A 23142-nucleotide genomic window follows, 5' to 3' on the forward strand; every position below is an offset into this window, starting at 1 on the left:
CATCTCTAGGTGGAATTTCCATAAACGATTTCTGGGTTTTTGGAGATCTCATGTATTCTAGCCTCTCCACCAAATTTTGTGGATAGAACACATTCGATGCTATAGAAACTAACACTCCCTCTTAGCGAAGACTATCTTCTCTCTATTATCTAGTGCTGCACATCCTATCATAACACCCTGTCACTGTATCACCTCCTATCACGATGTTGATGTCTGGCTAGTGCTGCCCACCAACTATTACGAAACTCCGATGTTGCATCTGTGTTGCTGTCGACACTACTGTATTGTTGCCAACACTGCAACTCCCTCTCATTTGTTGTTGTTGCAACTGCAACTGAGAAGCATCCAAAAAACTGAATCAACTGTGTTCAGTATGATGCATCTGTCTCTCGAGTCTCTGACTGCGACTAGCATCTACACTATCACTGAAGAATCTTCGTTGCTATTGACTCTGTTATTGAGCCACCTACTCTACGGCCAACACTGCACTGCGTTCCTCAGCATCTGACTGCTACTAGTCTGCAATTGTCACTTTGGTACTAACTGCATCAACTGCCACTGATCCATCCTATTGTTGAATATTGTGGGCCCACATTGCTAGGTAATGATCCATGAGGTGGACCTCCTCAAGGACCTTGCCCATGTCTGCAACTCTCCGGGACTATAACTATTGATTTGGGGTAGCATCGGATGTGCTCTAACCACGAAAATTGGCGGAGAGGCTAAGGCACATGAGATCTCCAATACCCAAAAAAGGTTTGGGCAGATTCTAAACAGTTTGGGAGATATTAAAATAATTAATATTTTTAATGGAGTCCCTAAGTCTAAACTTAGGGAAATTAAAATATTAATGTGAATTAATATAAAACTGTGTTAGAATGGTCCAAAAGTCATGGATCAAGCCAGATCTAATCTTAGCTGTTGATTAGGGACTTAATCTCGGTCGTTGATGTGTCAACGAGAAAAGTATAAGAGGAGGCTTGCGGGTCACTTGGAGAAGACACCAGAGTGACCGATCATTCTATTCTCTAGAGCGGGGTTTGCTAAGAGAGATAGAATTAGTGATCAGTTGCAACGAGGGGCAGTGAGTACGAGGCAGAGAGGTAGGGACAATGTCGAGAGACCAGCACAGAAGCAGAGAGAGGCAGACGCAGAGCCAGAGGGAGCCACGCAGAGGCAGCAGAGACTACGCAGAGCCAAAAGGGCCTGCGTCATCCACGTAGAGGCTGCAAGAGTGACGCAATGAGCCAGAGATGTTGCGCAGAGCCTCAGTAGGCTGACGCAAAGGGTTTTAGGTTGACGCAAAAGCCAGCAGGGCTGACGCTGGGCTTCAAATTGTGCTGGAGAGGGGTTTCGTAGAGCAGGCGTTCCTAATACCTGTTTCTGAAGAGAGGTATTGCTACTAGATTTTTTACCTTTGTCGGGTTAGCCAGTTTGGCACCCAGTGTACTCAGAAAAGAGATGGTTAATAATAAAACCCTCAAATAGTTGCACCGGGTTTCCCGCATTAGGCTTTTCCGAGGACATTAGCCCAAAAATAATGGTGTCATTTGTGTGCTTGTTTCTGTTTCCTTCAGTTGATGATCTGTAATATGTTGGGCATGCACTTGTATTTATTTTCAGTATTTACATGGTAAATAACTTGTTAATTAACAAAACAAGTAGGTAGGAATAAATCAGTAAAGTGCATGGAGGGTTTCTAACTGGTAGACTTAGAAACTTCAACACTAACTCCATATCGCCCCACTTCACTCCTGGAGTTATAGCTGAGAACATAACAAAATTTGATCTACTCATATTGTTGTTGCTTCTGCTCTGCTATGAGTCTGGTCTCCCCAAATATTGAAGGGCTAACTTCCATACGGTTGCTCCTTCTGAAGCTAGACTCCCTCTGAGTTTCGATCTCCCAATGGGAAATCTCTTTGCTCCCTCCTGGCAACTCGCACTGTCATCCTACACTGGAAACTGGACTGTGTAGTTCTGTGTTAGGAATCTCTTGGCTGGAACCGCACCTACATACTACAACTGGGCAAAATTCGCGCTGCTTGTGTCACTACATCTAGCTCTGCAACTGTCTCCCAAGTACTGACTGCAACTAGATTTGCCACTGTCTAATGACAGATTGTGTCTGCTAACACTGAACCCGCTACTATGATATTGTGGGCCCCTGTAGCGAGGGTGATGGTCCTGCTGCAACAATCTGGAACTGATTTGACTGATCTCCTTGTTGCAACTATGTTGGACCCTGCCCATCTGGCACACTAGAGTCTCATACTCCTCCAGCTCCTAGATCTGGTGCCCAACTATCTCCTTTCAAGTCTAGTTCCTAGCTGAGACCCTTTGCTTTGCAACTCGCACTGGATAACTCATACTTCCTCTGGCACCTATCTCCGGCAACTGGAAGTCGATCTGCTACCCAGATCTGCATTTTGGCTTAACCCGCACAGCCTCCTCTGGCAATCTCATATGATCATCTCTCTAAAGTTGCAAAATCTGGGAAACTCAAAAACTGGAAAAAATAAGTTGGAATCTCCTCATGTTTTCCTGCTCGGTTGCCTGTTCTGAAACTCGCACTCCCTTCTGGAATGTACAGAACTGCTCTATCTACCTCGCTTTGCCTTCAACTATTGTCAACGACTACTCGCTCAGCCCTTCTGAATGTCCTTTTTTGAAAACTGGCACACAAATTGTAGCCCCAGCAACTCAAACTGGCTAGTCTAGAAAACTCATACAACCTTCTGCAACTGGAAAATTATGGATCTCCTCCAGAAACTGGAACTGGAAACCCTCTAGGAAAATTTGGAAATTCCTCCCTCTGTGTGTGCTATTTCTCTTCCTCTTCCGCTCGAATCTAACCAACGATTTTGCTACACTACCCTCTGGAAATACTTCCTGCCTCTACCTCTGCCTGTTGGAGTCCTTCTCTGAGAAAATCCTAACTTTTCCTACCTGCTGCAACTAGAAATCGAATTTTTGCTCTGTCATTCGCACTACCTGGCTAGGGTCTACGCAGTCCCTGGAAAAATTGTGTTGTTTCTCCCTCTAAGCAACAAATTAAAGGAATCTGATCAAAGATACATATCTGAAACTGATCAAAAACAAAAGGGACTAGATGAATCTACAGCAGAAATTAGCAGGCTCAGGAAGGAAAATGAAAGGTAAAGGGAACAAATACAAATTCTTAACAGAGAAGTAGAAAAGGTCACTCTTCTGAAGCTACAAGTAGAATAAGCAGAAAAAAGAAGGAAAATCTTGAAAAGTTGGTTTCAAGAAGATATGATCAAATGTAAGGAGAACTTGATGTTTCCCTATTTGAAATAGATAAGCTCAGGAAGGAGAATTGTTGGAAGACAAAAGGAAGAATAACAACATGGCTAAATTGAAGATGAAGAAAAAAGAAACAGGTACAGCCCCACGCAATGAATATACAAGCCTCCAAGAACAAGATTGATGAGAAGACTGACAAGAGGATCCGTCAAAAGGCCAAATCAAAATGAAGGACAAAAGAAGTTTAAAAATGTTGTGGCTCCAAGAGTAATGTTGAAGGATTCAAGGACAAGGATCAACAAGAGGTTGCACCTCCTCCAAGAAAGAATGAATACAGAAGATCATCCAAACAAGATAACTCATCCAAGTGCTAATCTATTTAATGGTTATTGTTTTTCATGTACTAATTTTGGACATATGGCTAGGGATTGTAAAGCTTATGACAAGTACAATTATCAAGGACATCATCAAAACCCTAAAAGTAAGGTTGCAGGAACTCAAGACAAATACTTCAATGATTTTGTCAGCCAATAGTATATGATTGTCACTCCATCATTTAGGCTTGAATTCAAAACCCTTGGACATGAAAGTAAAAACCCTAATAAGGGTTTAGTCAACGAACATCTAGGGTTTGTAACTAGAACCCTAGCAGTATAGTTTTGAGAAATCATGAAAACCCTAGATTGACAGGTTTGAAACCATGCTCGTCTTTGTATATTTTGCTTGGTTGTACTTGTTGGTGAGAATTGCAAGCACATAATGAAGGTTGTCAAAATTGTGGAAGCGAGATGAGAAGAATCAAAGAACAAAGTAAAGCAAGACTCGTGCTTGATGATGACTCCTTGATAATGATGAGCATGATGGAAAGAGGGAGTTGTAGGAACTCTAATGATATTGAAGCTTCCAGCTAATGAGTACATTCCAGGAACACATTGATGATTGAAAGATGAAGCAAAACATTGTTGCAATATGAAGACAGAATATGCAAAGGAATCTTGACTTTAGAGGGAGCGAGTAGCAAAATTTGAGGCCATTATGATTTGGCAAGACTAATATTGATGGTTTGTTTGAGATATGATTTGGCTCCCTGGAAAAGCATATTGCATAACTATATGCAGAGGCTAGAAAGATAGCAGTTGAGATATTTTGTTGGATGATATTGATGTACCTACAGCTGCTTCACTTGATCATGCAACACATGAATTGTGTGAATAGCACTATTGATGGCTTGGATAAGCATGAGAACATAATTGATATTGGAAAGCTTATATGACTTATGAGTCGAAACTTTGTTATGAAGGAAGAAGTCACACGCTAGCAACGGTGAGAAAGCTCAGCCCCTTGAAGAAGACAGATAAAACAATAGATGATATAGTTGTATGAGGATTGACGAGATCCATAAAAGATGAAAGTTGACATGATGTGATGCTATTAGGTGCCAAGAAGCCCTGTCATGAAGATGAAATGTCAAATAAGGTCGAAGCTCAGATATGATGTAATGTGAAATAGGAGCCCTTGCACCTACCACTTATATCTCCACGGAGGAACAAGTAGTTGATGCATTGATGAAGTATGAGACTAGCTAAGGATTACAATGATGTCTCCCTGATTGAGAGGGAGTACGAAATCTCCTCTATGTTTGAGAAGGAGTAAGGACCTTTTCTGTTAAAATTGGCAACTAGGGCCAAACTCCATGTATTCATGGCAACTGATATTTTTCTTGGATTCCTCTCGTCGAGAGGAGTAGGATTGATCTAAAGATCATCCGATTTTGACATGTATTCATGGAGATATGAATTTATTTGTGTTATGGGACAATTCGTCAAGGTCGGCTAGCAACCACATTGCCCCCACATGTGCTCAACGTTTTAGTATAAAAAGAGGTGGCTTGCTAGTCATTTGCACACACACTCTTGTGATCTCTCTTCATTCTATTTTGGGTTTGATGAAGAAGAAATCTAGAGGGAGTGCTCTAGGATATACGCTGCCATGAAGTGCCCTAGCCGTGGAAGAAAAAGGGTCATCTTGACACTTGTAGATCCTACACTGCCCTACTTTTCAGTAAATGAAGCAAGTCCTTAACACAATCAAAGGAGGAATCTTGCAACCAGTCATGAAAGAATTTGGATATCTTGTAAGTCTGAGGTCTCATATATCTTCACATGGCAAACAGGTTTTTTGTTCTTATCCATATTTCTATGGTCTCTATTCTTGCAAGGCAGACAGTCTTGGCATGATCCTTATACTAGACTTCGATGGATTCGTATGTAAAATTCTATGGCTTGATATAGTCGCGTGGCAAACTAGATTTGGATGTATTTCCTACTCATGATAAATCAGATTTGGTATAATCCTTATGTATGTTTTCATGGCTCCATAGCCTCGCATGGCAAACCAAGATTTGGGATGGATCTTATGCATGTTTGTATAAGGTTGCATATTCACATGGCAGACCAGATTTACCTTAGCTCACATACATGATTTTATGGCCATACATATTCGCATGGCAGACCAAATATACCTCGGCTCACATACATGATTTTATGGCCATAGGCCGCCATACATATTCGCATGGCAGACCAGATTTACCTTGGCTCACATACATGATTTTGTGGCCATACGTATTCACATGGAAGACCAAATTTAGCTTGTCTCACATCCATGATTTTATGGCCATACGTATTCGCATGGAAGACCAGATTTAGCTTGTCTCACATCCATGATTTTATGGCCATACATATTCGCATGGCAAACCAAATTTATTGGACCTGTTGTCGCATGGATTGACACGACAACGCTCAGACCGGGGGCTGTCACTCTGATCCCCGATCCCTCCGTTTAAGCCTGTCTCCTGCGGCTAAGGGGGGTAGTCCCTGTGAGATGATGAGACCAACTGTCGACCAGTTGGTTGGGAGACACGAGATACGATATAAAAAGCACTAAAATGGATTTGATTAATTTAGCAGACCAGTGCCTTAAGAGATTGTTATTAAAACGATTACTTGTTGAATGATGAATAGCAATCATCTACCATCAGCTAAATCACAACGCTCTTAAAATGATATCCAGTAACTGAAAATTTTGAAAGATGAATGCTTTAAACCATCACGAATCATAAACCATTAACCAAATATCAATTTCGCATCTCAACTTGAAAATTTAGATCTCAGCATGAAAGATGATAAATCTCGAAAATGACTGGATCTGGCAAAAATAATTTTCCACCGAAATATTTTATTTTTTATACTTTTTTTCGAATTTTTTTTTATACTAAAACAAAAATTCTAAATCTAAACTAAAACCCTAAAAAAAAAAAAAAAAAAAAATTATTTTTTATATATTATGAAAATGAAAAATTAAAAAAAAAAAAAGGGTTAAAATAAAATAAAATAAAACTAAGGCTAAAACAATCAAAACATCACACTTTTTTTTATATATGTTTTTTAAAAAGAAACAGAATTAAATCTAATTCTAATTCTATAATCTAAAAAAAATAAAATTAAAATCTATGAAAAACTAAATCTACACGTAACTCTAAACTCTAGATAAATCTAAAACTTAAAACTTACGCTAAACCAAAATCTAAACAAAAAACGAAAACGCAAATATGAATCGGAGCCCTAAACTACAATTACGCTGTATATACAAAAAAATCAAAATTATAAAAAAAAAAAAAAAAACGCAGGCTTATGATAGACGTTACCTAGCCCGTGAACTACAACAGCATACCTCTGCCGGAGATGTGGATGCAAGCTTTTGGAAAACGCCAAACACAGGTTCACAGCAGCATGAGAATGAGCGCGTGGAGACAGAAGTACGCTGGGCAATGAGGTTACATGCGTCTTTTTTATGCTGTGGCAGCGTGGATGGATTTGCTTGCAAATATCTTGCCCGTATACACAGTCACGCCCTTAGTAAATCGAGACATCGTTCTGAAACAAAGAAACTGAATGCGGAAACCATGAACAGCTGTTCGGCTTTCTAGAAAGTCGATTCTCTGTCGGCAGCTCAGCATTTCTGAAGGGAATCGTTTGCTAACTTATGATTTCGAAACCTTTACGCACACGGCTTACAGATCTGCAGGCCTGAGGACGTGTATTTCAGCTGGAGCGGAATGGTTTTGACTGAGATCGGACCTGAGCAATTCTTTTCATACAGTATACCGTCTGTGTGAATAAAATTTGTGTAGCAACGAATTTTTGTTGATGCCCACGCTGTCTGACGATTTCACAGTATGTCCACCACGTCAAAGCTTTACACATTGTTTGAAACCAACAACCAGACGACTGAGATTTAAGGCGCATGGGTATTTTGAAGCATCGCATATAATCCGGGACCACGAGCCCAACAGAACTGGTTAACCGTATTTTCACTTGAAGCTTTTCATGCTGGATACAGTGAATGCATTTCCTTTATGCAGTCAATGCACAAATTCAAGATTTTTTGCAGCTAGGAAGTTTTCACGTGGGTGACAGGACGGCCAAAACCCTTGAAACGAAATATGCTTCTTTCTATGCGTGATTTCTGGGCCTTGATCCTTCGACGGCCAGCCAAACAGATGGGCAAACGATCAACGTTGCATCTAGAGAAAACTTTCTATCGATTTTGTCTAGGGTCTGTAACCTGCAAGAAGAAAAAGAACTCAAGATGGAGTATGCCAGAAGCTAACCTAAAAACCATAAGCCCTAATAAAAATTGTACAAAGCAAACTCTTGAAATTTGAAACCCTAGATCAGCTGATTTAATGTACAGATTTGGCCCCTTAACAGCCAGATTCAGCAATAAGCACAGAAAAATTTTAAAGATCAGAAAACTCAGATTTTCACTGTGAAGAACTTCAGAAAATCTCTCATGCAAATTTAAAAAATAAACCGAATGATAGACCCAGGATCAAATCCAACTGGGCTCAACAAAAAATGCTTGCGGGAGTTGGCTCGTTCAGCCGAGAACTTCCCCGAACGCCCACAAAATTTCCTTCAAATGATGTTTTCTGCACAGCTCAAAACAACTGTCAATAAAAAGTGCAAAAATGCTGCTAGATCTCAGGAAGTAATGGAGATACCTGCCATTACTTTAGAAACCCTAACAGCACCCAAACCCCAGCAAGTGAACAAGATACCTGTGCTCACAATACTCTACAAAAAAAAGCTATTATTAACGGCTGAAAATAACATATGCAGAAAATGAAACAATCTCACAGCATTTTAAGAGAGTAACACCAGCAAGATATGGACCCCAAAGTCTTCTTTTATTAACCAGAAACAGATTTACAAGAGAGCTTCTTCAGTATCTGACTCAGAAAAATGATCTGAAATGACCACCTAAGACCCTATATAAAGGAAATGATCCCAACGGCTAGTTCGAATGATCCATGTAGAAATGATCTCGACCGTTGATGAGGATCAAGACATCTCTTGATCTCATCCGTCGATTTATTCACTTAAAATATTATTATTTTTTAAATTTTTAAATTTTTTATTATTTTTTATTTATTTCATTTTTAAAATTTTTAAATTTTTAAATTTTTTATTATTTTTTATTAAATTTTTAAAAAAATTTATTATTTATTATTTTATTTTATTTTTTAAATTTTTTAATTTTTAAATTTTTTATTTATTTTATTATTTTATTTCATTTTTTAAATGGATCATCGAACTAAGCCTTTGGAAACATCACCTAGGACCTAGGACTTAGGACTCACGAGGGGATTTAAAACATTTTCAACCCTCAAGACACATTTCATGATGACTTTTTACAATTTACATCTCAAGGGGACAAACCCACTTAATACAGACCCTCACAAAACACCCAGTTCTGCGACACAACTATAATCTAGCAGATCAACACACTAGGATTCTCCTAAAGTTCTAATGACAAAATCCATCCCGGCTTTGGGGTCAGGTTTGAAGGAAAACTCTGCCGATCCATGGATCGGTGAGACGAAAAACCTTCCGGGACGTAGATTACCATCAGAAAGTTAGGTCCACCCAGGCAATTTACATATATGACTCATGTCTGCTAAGATTATTTACAATTAATACATGCAGACTGGGTTTACAATCAAAAAGATCAGGTTGTTGATGATGGCAGGATGGCACGGACATGCTGATCAGGTGCTGCTCCTTTCTGTCAAGAAAAACGGGGTGCACTGCATGGGTAGTTGACCAGTAGAGGTCAACATCTGGCTCTACTTGGGGACACGTTGCTGCTTGCAGGAATGTGAGAATCTAGAATCTGCATCCATACAACACAAAAAATAAGTAGCGTCCATCCAAAAATCATCATATAACATTAAGCACAGGAAAGATAAAAGCTCTTCATTTATTGAACTATCTAAAACAGAAACAAGAAATGCGGAAAAACAAGGAGTAGGGTTAGAAATACGATACAAAGGATGCCCTATGGCATCAGATGTGTTCAATATAGTGCATACTGAGCATTTGCCTGCTTTCAGGCAAATCTGTCGGCTGCTTGTCGGATGTGCCATGTCCAATTTTGCATATGGTAGGACTCTTTCCTATCCGAAAATCAAGCTGCTCACGGCCGTCTGATGCATCAAATCTTCGTCTCATTTTCTTTCTTTTGCGCTTCTTCTTTCTGGCAGGTTGAATTATTGATGACCTGGAACTTTCTATTTCAAAACTATCAGATGAAGAATGCGTGATATGTCTTTCTTTATCCTGCATCTGATCTTTATCATTCTTAAGTCTATCCGGATCACCTTCAATTAACCATCTTTCAATCGAATCAATAACCTCCTCATAATAAGATGGAGCTTGTTGCAGCAAATGAGAAGACTCCTGATCTGTTGATGTTTGCTGGTTTCTCTTATCCTCTGCCAGTTGCTGAAACCTTTGAACTTGTATTTTAATGGCATCCATCTGACTAGAGTGCTCAACCTTTATAGCGCTAATTTGTCTGGCATGGTGTTCTTGCATATCTTTTATTACTTTAACATTTCCTTCCTTTATGTTCATCAAGCAATGCTGTATGGAATTTATTTCTTCTCTGTGATTCGCTTGCATGTCAGCCAACTGATTATTATGATTGAATGTCATGATAGTAATTTCCTCATCCATAGTGAATAACTTATTTTGCATAGAGTCAATTTCCCTATCATGATCAGCTTTCATGGTCACCATATTTTCCTCTAAGACTGACATCTTGCTATGCATGTTTCCAATTTCTGTTTCATATTTAGTTTTCATGGCCTCAATTTCTTTAGCATGCTAATTTTGCGTGACCTCAATCTCCCTATTACATTTTTCCAGGTGGGTGCATAAAGTTTTCACATCATTGACATAATTAGTTTGATTGATTTCCATATTTCTCACCAGCATCATTAGATCTCGTAAAATTTGTTTTTGCTCTTCCCTTTCATTGTCATTTGTCCCTGATTTTTCACTATCATGAACTTGATCTGCAATATTTCCGGTGGATGACACATTCTGACATGATGAATCGTCTTGGGATCTTTCAGCTGGACCGCTTATCAAATTATTTTCATTCTGTTGCACAATTTTAGGGGCAGAAGGCAAGCTGTTTCGATAACCATATCTATTTTTAAAAGCATCGACAATGTCTTCTAAAGAAGTGAAAGATTCCTTCGGAAAATTGTTAAACCAATTCAAAGCATCATCTTCTAAAGAAAGGACAAATAGGCGCATTTTGATATCTTCATGATTAAACTGAGGGGATCTACAGTATATGATCATGATGCGAGTAAACAAGACTATATGCCTTCTAACAGCGATTGGATCACCATCCGAGAAAATAGGTAACTTAGGAATGGCATCTTCCGGAAAATCATGGAGACGTTCAGTAAAACGACATGGCTTAAATGAATAATCCATGATGAATGATAAGGGATTAAAAAGATGATAGAACTAGATCTCTGCTCAAGAAAATCAAAAGATGCAAGAAGTGGAGTCGCCACTTGAACAATGAATCTGATTCTAGGATCCAAAAAGTAACCACAAGCAGATATGCGGGAGGCTTCTTGTCTGGGAAAAATGAGAAAATGGAGTCGCCACCCAAACAAGAAACAAACCAAAGAGATGCTGCCGATATGGGATGAAAAGATGCCAAAAATATTGAATCTGCCAGCTCAACTGAGAGATGAGAGATGAGAAGATGAAAAGATGTTGAAACACCAAGGACAGAAAAACTCTATCCCCGGCAACGGCGCCAAAAAATGTTGGCGTTGCCGGCTCAAACGAATGATAGACAGATGAACGATGAATGATGAAAAGATGATGAAACGCCGAGAAAACAATTTCCCCGGCAACGGCGCCAAAAAATGTTGTCGCACGGATTGACACGACAACGCTCAGACCGGGGGCTGTCACTCTGATCCCCGATCCCTCCGTTTAAGCCTGTCTCCCGCGGCTAAGGGGGGTAGTCCCTGTGAGATGATGAGACCAACTGTCGACCAGTTGGTTGGGAGACACGAGATACGATATAAAAAACACTAAAATGGATTTGATTAATTTAGCAGACCAGTGCCTTAAGAGATTGTTATTAAAACGATTACTTGTTGAATGATGAACAGCAATCATCTACCATCAGCTAAATCACAATGCTCTTAAAATGATATCCAGTAACTGAAAATTTTGAAAGATGAATGCTTTAAACCATCACGAATCATAAACCATTAACCAAATATCAATTTCGCATCTCAACTTGAAAATTTAGATCTCAGCATGAAAGATGATAAATCCCGAAAATGACTGGATCTGGCAAAAATAATTTTCCACCGAAATATTTTATTTTTTATACTTTTTTTCGAATTTTTTTTTTTATACTAAAACAAAAATTCTAAATCTAAACTAAAACCCTAAAAAAAAAAAATTTATTTTTTTTTATTTTTTATATATTATGAAAATGAAAAATTAAAAAAAAAGGGTTAAAATAAAATAAAATAAAACTAAGGCTAAAACAATCAAAACATCACACTTTTTTTTATATATGTTTTTTAAAAAGAAACAGAATTAAATCTAATTCTAATTCTATAATCTAAAAAAAATAAAATTAAAATCTATGAAAAACTAAATCTACACGTAACTCTAAACTCTAGATAAATCTAAAACTTAAAACTTACGCTAAACCAAAATCTAAACAAAAAACGAAAACGCAAATATGAATCGGAGCCCTAAACTACAGTTACGCTGTATATACAAAAAAAATCAAAATTATAAAAAAAAAAAAAAACGCAGGCTTATGATAGACGTTACCTGGCCCGTGAACGACAACAGCATACCTCTGCGGGAGATGTGGATGCAGGCTTTTGGAAAACGCCAAACGCAGGTTCACAGCAGCGTGAGAATGAGCGCGTGGAGACAGAAGTACGCTGGGCAATGAGGTTACGTGCGTCTTTTTTATGCTGCGGCAGCGTGGATGGATTTGCTTGCAAATATCTTGCCCGTATACACAGTCACGCCCTTAGTAAATCGAGACCTCGTTCTGAAACAAAGAAACTGAATGCGGAAACCATGAACAGCTGTTCGACTTTCTAGAAAGTCGATTCTCTGTCGGCAGCTCAGCATTTCTGAAGGGAATCGTTTGCTAACTTATGATTTCGAAACCTTTACACACACGGCTTACAGATCTGCAGGCCTGAGGACGTGTATTTCAGCTGGAGCGGAATGGTTTTGACTGAGATCGGATCTGAGCAATTCTTTTCATACAGTATACCGTCTGTGTGAATAAAATTTGTGTAGCAACGAATTTTTGTTGATGCCCACGCTGTCTGACGATTTCACAGTATGTCCACCACGTCAAAGCTTTACACATTGTTTGAAACCAGCAACCAGACGGCTGAGATTTAAGGCGCGTGGGTATTTTGAAGCATCACATATAATCCGAGACCACGAGCCCAACAGAACTGGTTAACCGTATTTTCACTTGAAGCTTTTCATGCTGGATACAGTGAATGCGTTTCCTTTATGCAGTCAATGCACAAATTCAAGATTTTTTGCAGCTAGGAAGTTTTCACGTGGGTGACAGGACGGCCAAAACCCTTGAAACGAAATATGCTTCTTTCTATGCGTGATTTATGGGCCTTGATCCTTCGACGGCCAGCCAAACAGATGGGCAAACGATCAACGCTGCATCTAGAAAAAACTTTCTATCGATTTTGTCTAGGGTCTGTAACCTGCAAGAAGAAAAAGAACTCAAGATGGAGTATGCCAGAAGCTAACCTAAAAACCCTAAGCCCTAATAAAAACTGTACAAAGCAAACTCTTGAAATTCGAAACCCTAGATCAGCTGATTTAATGTACAGATTTGGCCCCTTAACAGCCAGATTCAGCAATAAGCACAGAAAAATTTTAAAGATCAGAAAACTCAGATTTTCACTGTGAAGAACTTCAGAAAATCTCTCATGCAAATTTAAAAAATAAACCGAATGATAGACCCAGGATCAAATCCAACTGGGCTCAACAAAAAATGCTTGCAGGAGTTGGCTCGTTCAGCCGAGAACTTCCCCGAACGCCCACAAAATTTCCTTCAAATGATGTTTTCTGCACAGCTCAAAACAACTGTCAATAAAGAGGGCAAAAATGCTGCTAGATCTCAGGAAGTAATGGAGATACCTGCCATTACTTTAGAAACCCTAACAGCACCCAAACCCCAGCAAGTGAACAAGATACCTGTGCTCACAATACTCTACAAAAAAAAGCTATTATTAACGGCTGAAAATAACATATGCAAAAAATGAAACAATCTCACAGCATTTTAAGAAAGTAACACCAGCAAGATATGGACCCCAAAGTCTTCTTTTATTAACCAGAAACAGATTTACAAGAGAGCTTCTTCAATATCTGATTCACAGAAAAATGATCTGAAATGACCACCTAAGACCCTATATAAAGGAAATGATCCCAACGGCTAGTTCGAATGATCCATGTAGAAATGATCTCGACCGTTGATGAGGATCAAGACATCTCTTGATCTCATCCGTCGATTTATTCACTTGAAATATTAAATTTTTAAATTTTTAAATTTTTTATTATTTTTTATTTATTTCATTTTTAAAAATTTTTAATTTTTAAATTTTTTATTATTTTTTATTAAATTTTTAAAATTTTTTATTATTTATTATTTTATTTTATTTTTTAAATTTTTAAATTTTTAAATTTTTTATTTATTTTATTATTTTATTTCATTTTTTAAATGGATCATCGAACTAAGCCTTTGGAAACATCACCTAGGACCTAGGACTTAGGACTCACGAGGGGATTTAAAACATTTTCAACCCTCAAGACACATTTCATGATGACTTTTTACAATTTACATCTCAAGGGGACAAACCCACTTAATACAGACCCTCACAAAACACCCAGTTCTGCGACACAACTATAATCTAGCAGATCAACACACTAGGATTCTCCTAAAGTTCTAATGACAAAATCCATCCCGGCTTTGGGGTCAGGTTTGAAGGAAAACTCTGCCGATCCATGGATCGGTGAGACGAAAAACCTTCTGAGACGTAGATTACCATCAGAAAGTTAGGTCCACCCAGGCAATTTACATATATGACCCATGTCTGCGAAGATTATTTACAATTAATACATGCAGACTGGGTTTACAATCAAAAAGATCAGGTTGCTGATGATGGCAGGATGGCACGGACATGCTGATCAGGGCTGCTCCTTTCTGTCAAGAAAAACGGGGTGCACTGCATGGGTAGTTGACCAGTAGAGGTCAACAGGACCTTTTGATGATCTTAGTATGAAAGACATGCCCTTGAATGGTTTGTATGATGATGACAAACCTTTATATGATGGCATTCGAATGGCAGACCTATGATAGCAGACCTTATATGACGATGATGTAATTCGGATGTGCAGACCCTTTGTTGATGGCAAACATTTGTATGGCAAACATACATATGACATGATTCTTATGAAGGCAGAAATAATTTGAATTGTAATCAAATGGTCTGAAGATAGACTAAGTGATGGGTATGATAGTGGTGCAGCATAGTGCAGCCTGAAAAATGGTGCAGCATAGTGCAGCGTGAAGAATGGTGCAGCACAGTGATGCATAGTGCAGCGTGTGAAAATTCTATCACTGCAGCAACCGATTTACTTTTCCTACTTATTTCACCATAAGTTATTCATGAAATTATTTCAATAAACATTAAGATAAATACTGCTGCAGATATCACACCGTAATACAGAGACAAACATATGCACAAGAATCAACACAATGACACAGTTATTTTGGACTAATGTCTCCGAAAAAGCCCAATGTGGGAAAACCGGTGCACCAAGGGAGGATTTTATTATTCAGCAATTTTCTAGTACAACAGTGTGCCAAACTGGCTTACCCACAGATAGACAAATTTTCAGCACTTCTTTTGAACCCAATGTCAGCGCTACTGACCTCTACCTGACCTGAAACCCTCTGCGTTAGCCTGTTGATACTTTGTGCAGCCTCTCTGGCCTTCTGTGTCACTGCTGCAGCCTCTGTGTGGATGACGCAGGCCCTACTGGCTCTGCGCAGTCTCTGCTACCTCTACGTGGCTTCCTCTAGCCCTGCGTCTATCCTCTTCTGCCTCTATGCTGATCTCTCGTCTCTCTGTTTCGTACTCACTGCCTCTTGACTGCTCTCCAGACCATTGGTTCAATTTCTCAACTAACCCCGCTCCAAAAATTGAACTCACTGGTCTCCCTCAGTGTGTTCTCCAAATGACCCTCAAGCCTCCTCTTATACTTTTCTCGTTGACAAATCAACGGCTAAGATTAGATCTGACTTGATCCATGACTTTTGGACCATTCTAACACAGTTTTATATTAATACACATTAATAATTTATTTTCCCTAAGTTTAGAGTTAGGGACTCCATTAAAAATATTAATTATTTTAATATCTCCCAAACTGTTTAGAATCTTCCCAAACTCTTTCTGGGTATTGGAGATCTCATGTGCCTTAGCCTCTCCACCAATTTTCGTGGCTAGAGCATATCTGATGCTACCCCAAATCAACACAGCATGATGCATAGTGCAGCATGATGAATAGTGCAGCGTGATGATGAAGAGCAGCATGTTGGATGAGGTACAACTCAATGATGGTGCAACACAGTGATGATGGACATGGTATGATGGTGCATCATGGTGCAACACAGTGATAGGTATAGCAAGGTGATGGAATCACATGCGTTCAGATCAGCTACCTCATGTGACATCTTCTTAGATAAGATCTCTGCTCTTATTTTGACAAGTCAAAGTGTTGACTTCTAATGTATATGTACTATATCTCTCTCTCTCTCTCTACTGAACTATTGAAGAACATAAGAAGAATTGATCAAGGGTTTCCCCACATTGGGGTTTGTCCCTAGCTGGCGCCACACCTTGTGTCCTCTTGTCTTGGCTTGTCTTCTACGATTTATGTTTATGTTCTATCTGCATTTTACTATCATGCTAAATGTGATTGCTAATCTGGAATTGATATTGAGCTAACATGAAAATTGAAGTAAATTTTCTATCAGCATAGAACATACCTAAAATTAACATTTTCCCTAGTTGAGAAGCAGTGATGGTGGACACCATATTCTCCATATGTGTCATGCACTAGGCCAGGACTAACCGTCGTATGTTTGGTGTATCACACTGGGATGGAGAATGGAGGATTGAATAAGCATCTAGCACTAGTACTCCTTGAGGATTGGAATTTAAGATAGGAAGTAGTCTCTTGGTCCGACACTTTTTGAGGAACTGGCAGGGTATCCAAGATAAGAGTGGTCGAAAAGGACCAATATTCTTTGAGGATTGGGAATCCAAGATAAGAATAGCCCTGGAAGGACATACCTATGGAACATCCGAACTGGGTATGTGCCTCGAGAGGCTATGGTGGTGTCCATATGTATGCCTCCCAGCGCTTTGCTCCAATATTGTGGAGAGTTAGAGATTGACAAGTCAAAGGCTTTGCTATGTTGATATTTTACAATGTTAGTTATGATGTTGATGCTTAAAGATGGCTTATCAACCCAACTCTTCTTATGAGAATATTTCAATTTAAGAATTATCCTTGTACCGGTTATGAAATTATGAATACCTCCCTAGTTAAGAGGGAGTGTTAGAAAATGTAACTGGGTTCGGTCTTCTTAATTATCTTTGTACTTATGTCATGATATATAAAAAGCAAAAAAAAGAAAAAAATAATAATAATAATAATAATCAAGCATGGGTTTCATGCTCAAAAATTATTATTTCATTAGTTAAGCATGTTCTTCATGCTTGTAGGATTTTATGAGTCAAAGAGTCAAAGTCCAATTTGGACCTATTGTAAAGAAAAAAGAAAAAGAATTTTTTAAATATGTATTTTGGGTCAAAAACCCCTCTAGATGCCAAGTTGGCCCTGCCTGTCAAGTCTGCAATTTTGCAGAGGAAAGGAATGCCGAAGTTTGAAATTTAAAAGGGTTTGTCAAAGTTCTGCCTTATCATATCTCTTGTTGAAGATCTGTTGTTGGTCTCTTGGTATTGATGGATTTGTTGTGCAGGAGGGGGGTTTGACTTGGCATCTAGAAGGTTGGAGTCTTGGGTCTTGGATATCTTACTTTGATCTGATTCCATAAGAAGAGAATTTTTCTGTTTCCATGATCTGAAAATTAACAATTTTTTGGTATTTTACATGCAGATCTACAACTTTCTGTCACACTGATTTATGAAGAGTAAACACTGATTTGACATTCTAACATATACTTGTTCTCGAGCGTTTAATGGCAGAAATCTAAATAATTTTTTGCAATTTAAGCAAGTATATGTAGCATATTTGAAGTCTTATGCAAGATACAATTGAACAATTTAACATCAAATCACAAGCAATTCACCTTTTAGACTAGAAGTACTATAGCCCAAACCAAGAGGAACTATGTGATGTGGCATTGGCACTTTCCCTGAACGCCCATTGAATTCCTTCTGTTTTAAGTGATAATATTTTACTATTGTAGAGATAAATAAAAGGATTCTGTCAATATTAAACTGGGATAAGTTATTGTATTTGAAAGCATAATCAACCTAGGATTGTACAATTAATTGCTAAATATTGAAAATATATGCACTTGAAGAGGTTGATTCAAGGTAGATAACCACATTATAAACTTGAGAACTAAAGCCATATTATCAATAAAATCAACAATTCATATTGTTCATGTAGTCTTCATGCAATATTGTGTCTTGGGATTCATCCATAAGGAGAACTAATAAAGATATCGAACAAATAAAATATAACTGCTTATTAACCAGTTGACAAGTAAGCTTCCATGCAACATACTACAGTAGCAAAATTATAAGAACATACCTTCTGACGAGTCCATCCAACGTGAGGGTTTCGCAATTGAATCCTTAACAACTATTATGACAACAACATAGCAATTTAGCTAACATTCTAAACATATCCATAAATAATAACACCCAACATGCAGACTCATTGATTTTTAGAGGTCACATTAATTCCAATTACACTTAAAACCTTCAAGATAAGTTCAACAATTTGTAATACAAATTAGTTAATGATCTATAAATCATGTTCATTGATCCAACCTCAATGATCTATATATCATGTTCAATGATCCATAAGCTATAATCCTTTGTAAAATCAAGCATCTACAATTGTAGAAAATAACAATAAGCATAACAAGCACATTGCTTTGTAAATGGTTTAAGATTCCCACAAAACAATATGCTCCTCGAAAGAACCTGATCAAGGAAAAGATGTAAAAAAGACAATGACTGCATCCAATGTCTAAATCCAAGGATGCCCAACAAAGTTTAATATCCATTGGGTAGGGCAAACACCAAGAGTTGCTATCCATCAACATTATTCATTATTTTAAGAAAAGAAGTAATAATAAATACGAACAAATTAGTAGATCAAACAAGATAAATTAATTATTAAAACCAACATGAGATCCACAGGAAAAAATTTACCCCGTCCTAGGAGGCATTTCAAAATTAAAGCAAAAGGAACAATGACCTAAAGCAATAATCATGCAAAAGAACAAGAAGATGCCTACATAAAAGCATAAGAGTTATGTTAAAATGTTGACATCTATGTCGCACTAGAAAGATTTCAAAAAATGAAACAAAAATGTCTCCCAACCTTTTCCAAGGAGGGTGCTCAACATTGATGTATTGTGTGGATGGAATTTTTAGGCCTAACCATGCAATTATGGCTTTTGTTGAATTATACTTCCAAACTACTTGGTGGCTTTCTTTGTCATCAATTAAAGAGATATTTAAACCCTGACTCTCAAAGGAAGAGAGGGTTGACATCAAGCAATTTGTGTTAAACAAAGTTCATAAGAGGCAGCTTGATAACATATGAGATATATAAATTTATCAAATACTTAGTTTAAATGAGAGAACCCTAATCACAATAAGGTACTTTCCGCTTATTGACCACTACGTGTCAACGACCCATAGCAGTACACCCCGTTTTTTCGCAAAAGGGATAGCGCCTGATCGATGTGTCCATGTCGTCTAGCTTTCATCATCAACCTGATTGTCATGTTATAATGTAAACCCATTCTGCATGTAGATGATGTAAATAATCTCAGCAGATCCGTGTCATGTATGTAATTGCCTAGGTAAACTTATTTTTCTAGTGACGATCTACATTCCGGGAGATTTTTTGTCTCACCAATCCATTCTCGGATGGTCGGCAGAGTTTTCCTTCAACCTTATCCCAAAGTCGGAATGATTTTGTCACTGGGATCTTAGGCGAGTCCTAGTGTTATAGATCGAGTCTATGTAAAAAGTAATTTGAGAATAATCCTAACTATTTAGTTAGGTTATTTTATTACAAATTGCTTGGTCTACTAGATTATATTTGTGTCGCAGAAATGGGTAGTCTGTGAGGGTCTATTTCAGATGGGTTTTCCCCTTTATGATGTAAAGTGTCTTGAGGGTTGGAAAAATAATTTATCCCCTCATCGGCTAATTAATTAAATTTTCTCGCCAAAAATTAATTAAAATCATAAGCCATAAATTTAATTAATTCTAGGTCCTAGGTAAGTTTAAATTTTCCGGGACTAAGGTAAATTATTTATTTTGCTAAATTTTAAGCCTTTAGTCCCTGGAGGTTAAGTCAAAGTCAATTTTTTGAGGAAATTAACTCAAAATTTTTATTTTTGAATAATTAAAATGCATTTAATTGAAAAACTCGAATTTCCTCAAGAATTTAATATTTCAATGGATGAGATTAAAAGAAATTTTAATTCTCATCAACGGTCAAGATTGCTTTGACAAGGATCGCTCGAACTAACTGTTTGAGGATTTATCACTAAATAGGAAGTCATTTTTCAGTCAATTCATCTGATCTTTGGATCGTGTGCTAAGCGAAAAGCTCTTGTGTAAACTTTTTCGAATGATAAAGAAAGACTTTGGGGTTAATTTTCGTCGGTGTTACTCTTCATGGAAACACTGTAAGATGTGTCATTTTTCATGCGTAAATTTTTTTAGCCATTGATTATAGCTTTTGAAGAATGATTTGAGTACAGGTATCTTGCTCAGTCGTTGGTGTTTGAATAACAATCTAAATTCTGAACGTAATAGCAGGTATCTCTATTTGTCTGAGTTTTATTGTTGTTTACTCGCTCTATGTTGATGGTTGAATTGAGTTTTGCAGGAAAGTCTTGATTTTTAGATCATCGGGTGTTCGGGGAAGTTTTCGGTTAGACCAGCCAACTCCCGATCCGTGTTTTCTGAAAAGCCTAGCTTAATTTGATCCCGAGCTTATCATAAGATATATTTTTTTGGGTGATGCATGAAGGGTTTTGAGCTCAGCGCCTCCTTTAAAATTCAAAAAAATTAATTTTTTCTGTGATAAATCGATAGATCTAGCTCTTGAGAGCCTCAAATTATCAGATCTAGGAGCAGAGTTGGACTCACACTCCCTAGATCTGATAGATCTACCATTCGTGTACATAGATCTGTAATTATTTTTGGTTTTCTGACTTGGGTTATTTGGGTTTTTGTATATATCGTTTGGGTGTTTTATTGTTGTCTTGCAGCTACAAATCTGAAGAAAAAACCGCATAGAGTCCAAATCTAGGCCCTGGAGGGCAAGATCTGGGTCTATGGGTTCATTAAAATCACTTTGCAGGGATATTCAAATTAATTTTGTAGTCTAGGGTTTCAGATTAAAAAAAAAAAAAAAATCTGGAGACTATTATACAGGGATTTCAATTTATGAATCTGAAGCAGAACACACCATCTTAATCAGAGGTTTCTCGAAAAAAAAATTGGGGGTCCTTTGAGCTATTAGCTGCTGGATCCGAAATTTCTTTTTCTCTGAAAAAATTTGAAATTGTTTTGTTGCCCCTTTTTGGGGGTTCCTTCAAAATCTCAAATTTTTCTGTGTTCTGAGGTTTTCTGGAAAATCTGGTTTTCATACGCTTCCCATAGCTGCCATTGCATAAACCCTTGTTGTCCGTCAAGCTTCCTAAACCTGCACAGCAACACTCAAAACGCATTACCCTGCCATCGACCCTTTATTTTTGTGGCTCCCTTCATCCTCCTCCCTCCACGATGCCTGCTAACCCTCCGCTGCCATAGAAACCTGCCTTGCTCCCTCTCTGCAGCAACAGTTTCACTCCTTCCATCGCATACCCGTCTTCTTCCTTGCTCAAAACCCTCACACAACTGCTCTCCCATGGTCTCTCTCTGCGGTCTCCTCTCTACTTTCCCGCAGCAGCCATTCCCTTTCTCACTCAATCCGCTGCGTCCTCTCCCCTCGTTGCCATCTCCGACCCGCATTCCCTTTTGCTCCCTGCCTTCGAGCTCTCCTTCCTGCGGACCTGCAACAACGAACAACAGATGCATTTCTTTTTTTTTCCTATTCGACTTTGCATGAATTAAGTTAGGTTTGTTTTTTTTTTTTTTTTGTTAGGGTTGGTTTCGACTTCATCCTACTTCGATTTTTATTTTTATTTTACTTTGTATTGTTACTTATTGTTATGAGTTTAGATTTAACCTTTTTATTTCAGTTAGTTTTCATTTCATTTTGATTTTAATTTAATTTGTGTTTTTTAGTTTTCATCATTTTTTTATTTTATTCAAAATAAAAAAATCTAAAGCACTTAAAAAACAAATTAAAAAAGTTACCCTTTCTTCTTTGTGACTTCTGATTTTTTTTATTTTGAATTTTTGCTTTTTTTGTGAGTGTGTTTTTTTTAATTTTAATATATATATATATATATATATATATATATATATCTCTTAAAAATCTTAAAAATCATAAAAAGGATTAAAAATTTCAAAAATCTAAAAAATTAAAATAAACATTAAAAATTTTCTAAAAAAAAAATCATAAGAAATTTAAAAAATCCTAAAGATTTAAAAAACATTTAAAGATCTAAAAATTTTAATTTTTTTTTGTGACTTTAAAATTTGGAATAAAATAAATTAAAGGACTTACACTTTCACATTAAGTATTTTTAATGTGGCCTATGGCCCATTAAAAAACTATTTTATTGACCCTTTGATTTGTTTTCCTCATTTTTCACATTAAATTAAGTTCCTAAGGAATAATTAGATTGTTTATCTGAAGTTCCTTAGTGTTATTTGGTGATTAAATGCATTTTTATATTTCTCTATTGTCAAGTAGGATTAATGTTTCAAAATTTATATTGGCGATAAGAGAAAGTTAATTAATCCTAGATATGGGCAGTTAATGAAAATCATTTTAAATCTAGAATATCTTGTGTGATACAGTTTTGGGCATTTATATTGATTATTCATGGTTGTCATTGTTCGTCGCATATTGGAAAATTGTTTTGGATAACTTGTTTTATTTAGTCGATGGTTAATTCAAATATTAAAGGCACTGGTTTGTAGTCATTTATATCTTGGGATTGTGTCTTATTTTTATT

At 37.4% G+C, this 23142-nt stretch overlaps 1 protein-coding gene across 6 annotated transcripts in view; it reads right to left on the minus strand.

The window, feature by feature from the left end:
• Positions 1-23142, minus strand: part of LOC149169851 (tobamovirus multiplication protein 1-like) — a 380857-nt gene that overhangs the window by 276082 nt on the left and 81633 nt on the right. For 4 of the 6 annotated variants that reach the window (XM_089428834.1, XM_089428832.1, XM_089428836.1 and 1 more), the window contains exon 3: positions 18570-18620. The exons of the other annotated variants lie outside the window; for them this stretch is intronic. In XM_089428834.1, coding sequence (XP_089284960.1) covers positions 18570-18620 — 51 coding nt within the window. The remainder of the gene's footprint in view (positions 1-18569; positions 18621-23142) is intronic. 6 annotated transcript variants of the gene reach the window in all.

This window comes from Pinus tabuliformis, chromosome 4_2 (assembly GCF_031772625.1).
Source record: "Pinus tabuliformis cultivar Carrire ecotype Pingquan chromosome 4_2, CPIR1, whole genome shotgun sequence".
NCBI classification, from domain to species: domain Eukaryota; kingdom Viridiplantae; phylum Streptophyta; class Pinopsida; order Pinales; family Pinaceae; genus Pinus; species Pinus tabuliformis.